The 6,436-nt window shown below is 40.1% G+C and overlaps 1 protein-coding gene across 1 annotated transcript; it reads left to right on the top strand.

Moving 5' to 3' along the window:
* LOC105165385 (probable ubiquitin-conjugating enzyme E2 25) lies at positions 1 to 5,048 on the top strand. Its single transcript, XM_011084373.2, has 9 exons — positions 1 to 156; positions 283 to 422; positions 497 to 611; positions 1,985 to 2,080; positions 2,241 to 3,401; positions 3,496 to 3,565; positions 3,801 to 3,940; positions 4,019 to 4,330; positions 4,444 to 5,048. The coding sequence occupies exons 2-9, from the start codon at positions 376 to 378 to the stop codon at positions 4,750 to 4,752; spliced, it is 2,250 nt and encodes a 749-aa protein (XP_011082675.1). The 5' UTR covers positions 1 to 156; positions 283 to 375; the 3' UTR covers positions 4,753 to 5,048.

Here is a 6,436-nt window from a genome sequence, read left to right as displayed (position 1 = left end):
AATGACGATTCGGAGTTTAGTACTTAATTGGGCGCTACTCCCACTAAGAGAAAGAACACTCTTTTCTCTTTCTCTGTATCTCTGTTTTCTCTCTCCGTAATCTTTATACTAAAGAGAGTTCCATTGCAGGCGAAACTCCTCTGCCGCATCGCCCCTGTATGTATACTAATTACTATATATGTGTGTTAATCTCGTTTGCTATGTATATCTACAGAATCCATGAAGCCGAGGAAGCGTTTTCAAAGGTTAATCCGTGACTTTTATGGATTTCCTTTAATATAGGGGGGGAAATGAGCCGTCTTGCAGAAGGAAATTCTATCAATTGAGGTCGAGCCCTAATTTCAGTTTTGGAGCTTTTGGTTGAGAGCTGATCTCATGGAGTCGCCCACGCCGGTTTCGAGATATATCGCCCAGAACTCTAAGTAACTTTCTTCTTTTTTTTTTTTGGCTATCTTTTTACGTGTATTTGTGTTTGCTGATGCGAATGATGGTGTAGGAAAAGGGTTTTCCCGGGTGGAAGTTCATCGGTGGCGTGTAAAGAGGTGGAGGTTTTGGAGTTGTCGCCGCTTGTTAATCGCACTTCTAAACCCAAGTCCTCGAAACAAAAAGAGGTTCAAGATTTACTCTTTTTGTCTTGTCCCATTCTTCTTTTTTTTTTTAAAAAAAAAAAAAGTTTAGTGATTTGCTCTCAATTCTGTTACATTGGGTTTTAGTGAGTTAGTTGAAAGTCCCCCTTTTAAGTGCTAAATTTTTTTTGGCCTTCCCAGGCGACTCCTCTGTGATGATTTGATTTAATTGTTTTTTCCCAACTAATTGGGTGGCGGTGGGTGTGATCCTCTGATGGAATTGGAGTAGTATTCATTATAAAAAAAAAGGCGTTCAGAACTAGAATCCTGTCAATGGCAGACAAACTGATATATATATATATATATATATTGTGTATTCAAATTTTGGTTTGATGTGGCACTATATCCTTAAGAAAATATGGGACCATGCTTTGGTAGTTGGCATTCTTTACACCTACGGAGTTTCCAGAGCTACAGTAGCATTTATCTGAGTATAGGGAGTATGCGTATCTTTGCTTCTTTCTGATAGAGTTCAATTTTTATGTAGTTGATATCTTAATACGACTATGGAATCAAAACAATGAGGCTTGTTTTCTATATTGGTAAAAGCGAATCGATGAGCTTTTTCAATAGTGTTGGAGAGTTTCTTTCTATCTTAGACCCTTCGGCAAATATTCATCTTGTTCTAGCTGGCCCTTTAATTGGAAATTGCTGTAGTCTGGTTAGATTGGGTGGCTGTGGTCTGCATGCGGGTGTTGGGTTGGGTGTGAAGGTTGGCTTGTTTTCTATATTGGTAAAAGCGAATCGATGAGCTTTTTCAATAGGTTGGAGAGTTTCTTTGTTCTTAGACCCTTTGGCAAATACTCATCTTGTTGTAGCTGGACCTTTTATTGGAAATTGCTGTAGTCTGGTTAGATTGGGTGGCTGTGGTCGCATGCGGGGTGTTGGGTGGGGTGTGAAGGTTGGCTTCTTTTTTTATGCCTGAAGTGGGATAGGCTACAATATGGATATTATTGCTTCCAATTTCGTTATTCTGCAAGAACACATGAAAGAAGAGCTACTGCATTTGCTTTCTACATGCATGCAACCCTCCTTATCAGTTGGGAGGGGGGAAATTATCAGAATGCTGTTTTCTTTTATTTCTGCTTCTGGATCTTCAACTAACTGAAGATTTACTTGTTTGATAAGTTTTACCTTTAGGCTGTCTGAGATGAGCCATGCAGATTGTGCATTTCTGTGCATTGGTCCCACATACAATGTCCCGTATAAACAGAAAATATGAGGCTATTTTTGAAGGCGTTTAAGTTTTTAAGAATTGGCTTTCTTATGTGTTTCTCTCACTTCCTTGATATTTCTTTCCTTTCGGTTAACTATATTCAACTAGCTGTATTGTGACCTCCAATATGAATTTCTCGAAGGTTATTTGTCATGAAATCATAGACGTTGACATGGAAGAAGATTCTGGCAGTGTTATGCTAATTGATGGGGCAGTCGACAGAAGTGGCAAAGGCAAGGTAGTTCTGAGGTCTCACTAATTTATATGGCTACTTGTCTGCAATATTTTTTTACTGATAGGATTTTTTAAACTTGTAATTCTCTTTCATTTCTTATTTTTGTGATGAAATTGATTGAGCTGTATCATACATTAATTTTGTTCATTTTCCTGACTTGTAGGAAGCTCTATCCAATTTCGCAGTTGGTTCTTGTAATTCAGCAGATGATGGATCTGGCAGTGACATCCACATGGCAAACTATGGCACTGTAGATGGTTTCAACTCTAATCTGTTCTATGGAGAGGACGAGTGGATAGATTCATATTATGACGACATAATATACGATGACTACACAGCTATGCAATCACATTTTGATCACATGGATATTCCACCTGGAGTTGAGGTGCCATTTCCCTGGTTGCCAAGTTGTCCCGGAAGTAATCCACAGGTTCCAATAACTAGTACTTCAACGAGTTCAAGTTCTCAAATTCAGTGGAATGGTGCCGATTGTACTTCAACTAATTCAAGATCTCAAAACAAGTCAAATTGTGCTAATTGCACTTCAACTAGTTCAAGTTCTCAAATTGAGTCGAATGGTGACAATGTTTCTCCTAATATGGCTTCAACTCTCTCCTCACTGCCTTTGAAATCCTTTCAGATAAAGAATCATCCACGATCAAGGATAGGTACCCAGTCAGCTACTCATCTGAAAGGGAAATGGTTGGAACCTGGTCTTGGTCCGAAGAAATCTACCACTTCAAATGGTACAGGTTTTCTGAGTTCACAACCCTCGGGAGGTTCTTTTACTCGAAGAGCTGTGGAGGAAGTCTGGAGATCTTTCAAAAAGAGTAAGAGGAGGCCTCGTGCATCACATTTTTCTTCCAGTCCTAAGAGCCAATATCCTACGGTCCCTCCCAGTCCACACAACCAATATCCTTCACTCCCTTCAAGTCCAACCAACCAATATCCTTTAGTCTCTTCCAGTCCGAACAGCCAATATCCTCCATTTCCACCTTTTCCGAGTACTGTCAATAATTACAGTGGCCACCCAAGTGTGAGCATGCAGACTACTCCATTTGGAGGTGGACCTTACATGCCTGTATGGCAGGATCTGCCCATGAATATGTTGGAACCTTATGTGGGTCCTGCATTTATGAGTGAAAGTCCGTTCAGCCCCTGGGTGCAAGATTCTACCAATAATCTGAACAGTGCAGCTCCTGCGAGAGTAGAGCAAAAAAATGTGGATGACATTCTGAAGGACTTCGACCTTTTTAAGAAATTTGACACCGTTGAAGATTATTCTGATCACCACTACTCCAAACATGGTTCTTGTGGGATACAGGTGAGTCCAACATAAGAAAGGTATTTTTTTTATTGTTGTTGTATATCATCCTCACATTTGTTTCTTCATTTAAAATAAAACTGGTAAACATCAGGTACAGCCTCCAAGGAATTGGGCCAAGAAAATACAAGAAGAATGGAAAATTTTGGAGAACAATTTGCCTGGTAAGTTTAAATATTTCTTCACGAGATTTTGTCGTGTACTGAGTTTTTTCATTTAGTTAACTTGATGTGTAGATAGGGAGAAAATACACATATGAGTTAAAAAACCTGAACTTTTTTTTATTAATGTGCTTGTATTATGTTTATCGTCTTCCCCTGCATCTCCACCTGTTGTCTATTCACATTTTTTTCAGTGAATTCATAACTCGTGTATATTCTTCTGTGGTTACCCCAACAGATGAGATATTCGTGAGAGTCTATGAATCCAGGATGGATCTTTTAAGAGCTGTGATTGTAGGGGCAGAGGGGACTCCGTACCATGATGGTCTCTTTTTCTTTGATGTATTCTTCCCCAGCACTTATCCCAATGCTCCACCTGTAAGTTTCTTAATACAGAAATGCTACTGTTATTTGTTTGCCGTTGTTCTGAGGCCTGACTATTTCTATTGCTGGCAGCATGTCTATTACCATTCTGGTGGCCTTCGAATCAATCCTAACTTGTACAGTTGTGGGAAAGTATGCCTGAGTCTTCTCAACACTTGGACAGGTGGCCACAAGGAGAAGTGGATCCCTGGCGTTTCAACGATGTTACAAGTTTTGGTCTCTATTCAAGGGTTGATTTTGAATGCTAAGCCTTACTTTAACGAGCCTGGATATGCAGATTTGTGTGGCTCTGCAGCTGGAGAAGAGAGATCTGTGGAATATAACGAGAAAACATTCATATACTCTCTGCAAACTATGGTGTACAACATCAGAAGGCCTCCGAAGGTAAGACAAAACTCTGGCTTTTTCTACACGAACGGACTAGGGGCCTGATTGTTTTTTCTGTTCAAATTCTCGATAACTCTTCTCTACTGAGCAGCATCTGTGTTCTTTTGTAGTGCTTCGAGGCCTTTGTGCTTGGCCATTTCTGCAAGCATGCTCGTGATATTCTGGTGTCATGTAAAGCCTACATGGACGGAGCACAAGTGGGTTGTCTTGGTAACGGAGGTGTTCAAGATGTTGATGAGGGTGACAAGAGCAGCTCACAGTATTTCAGAGGCAGTTTGGCCCGGTTCATCACCGTACTGGTAAATACTTTCAGAGAAATTGGAGCGAAGAACTGTGAAGAGTTTCTTTCTTTATCTCAAAATGCGAATGAACCAGCAACTGCTGCTCCTCTTGTCCCTATGGCTCTGCAATTAGGTTAACGAAAGGATGCTAGGAGATTCTGCATACATGAACGCCGCAATGCTCGTATGGGGCTTAGTTGTGACTTGTTGACATTAGTTATTATTCTCAGGGAGCATAGCCGGTGGCATTCTTGTGTCCTTAGAATGCAGTTCTATTTTGGCAATAAAACGAGCAATACATGTGGATATAATCTGGAGCTGTCCTTGCTCCTGACAACTCTATCCTAATTTAACTATTGGGTTTGGTGTTTTGGTATATATCCTGTTTATAGTTCTAATTATTTCAATGCGAATCTTCTTCACCCTTCCAATTATTTCGTCATCCTGAAAGTTGTAATGTCCGGATTTTGAGTGCTTAAATTACATGTTAGAAGAAAACTGACTTTGTTGAAGTTGTGAATTACAGCGTGGATCAAATCTCTATTAGTTCGGCCTGTGACCAAATGTAAATCAGTTCCTTTGTGTCCCCGACACTCTGTTTAAATTTTATTATAGTCACGTAATAAGAGAAATTTTGAACAGAGTTCAGTAGTTCATTGTGAATAGAAATTTTTTTAGATAACAACTAGTTCAGTGAAGTTATACGTAACCACCATTATTTATTCACACTTTAGTATAACTGAAGTGTATGCTATTGATGGCTCGATTTAAGATGTCATTTTTTTAATATTTTATTAATTGTTATCTGTCTTTCTTAATTTTCTCATTTTTTTAATACTCTCTCGAAAATTATTTAAGTAATTAATATATTTTTAAATAATAATTATCTTTAAAAATTTTGAATTAATTGTATGCATACATGTGCATATATTGGGTAAAATGTTTAGATCTTACTCAGAATCGAATAATGTAATTACTTTATTCTTGAGGCCATCGAGGAAAATTTATAGCGGCAAACGTGGGTCAGGAATACCCGGATCCAACTAGGTCAACGGATCCGGATCCTCCAACCACCATGGCCGTCCTCAGAACCCTCTGGAACCCCGTGTCCATAAACCCTCCCAAAACCCTAGGCCGTCCTTTATATACGTTTCTTCTCCACTATTCTTCACTGTAGGAAGTACCAAGTATACTATATACAGACAATACAGCTGCTTGCACAGAAATAATGGCAACCTCATCTGCTTCGATGGCAGCATCAAGGCTTTTCAATCTCCGAACCGCCGCTCTTCAGAACCTCGTCCGCGGGCAAATCCTCCGCCCCTCCGCCGCCGTTAGCCCCTCCCCGCCCGATTCTCAGTTTAATTTAGTTCACCCCGAAAATAGGAGCTCGGCTTCGATTAACCAGTCATCAAAAGCGAGAAACTTGAATCTCCGGGCATTAAATTTCCCGCTGGATTTGCAGTGGCGTTTCGGTCATTCTGTGATGCCAATCGAGGCGGCGCGGACCTATGTTCCCAGCGACGCCAAGGACGATATTTATGATGAGTTTGATGAGGATGATGATGAAGATTATGATGATGACGATGATGATGATGAGGGTGAGATCCAGAATTACAGTGGATCGGACTACGACGACGATGAATATGATGATGTGGATGAGGATCCGGATACTCGTCCTCGCGGTCGTAAATCCGGGAACTGAAGTTGTCAGTGTCAGTGTCAGATGATGATTTAGCTTTACCCATTCTTCAATTTCTAGTGTTTTTCTTCCTTCTTTGTTGTTTGTGGAGAAAATGATTAGTTTTGAATACGAGTATGT

Source organism: Sesamum indicum, linkage group LG6 (genome assembly GCF_000512975.1).
Source record: "Sesamum indicum cultivar Zhongzhi No. 13 linkage group LG6, S_indicum_v1.0, whole genome shotgun sequence".
Taxonomy (NCBI): Eukaryota; Viridiplantae; Streptophyta; class Magnoliopsida; order Lamiales; family Pedaliaceae; genus Sesamum; species Sesamum indicum.
This window is presented reverse-complemented; position numbering and strand designations above follow the sequence as displayed.

Coding starts and splice junctions, on each gene's coding strand:
- LOC105165385 (XM_011084373.2), top strand. CDS start 376: ATGGAGTCGCCCACGCCGGTTTCGAGATATATCGCCCAGAACTCTAA. Junction 3,566..3,800: donor TTTGGAGAACAATTTGCCTG/GTAAGTTTAAAT, acceptor TTACCCCAACAG/ATGAGATATTCGTGAGAGTC. Junction 3,941..4,018: donor CTTATCCCAATGCTCCACCT/GTAAGTTTCTTA, acceptor TATTGCTGGCAG/CATGTCTATTACCATTCTGG.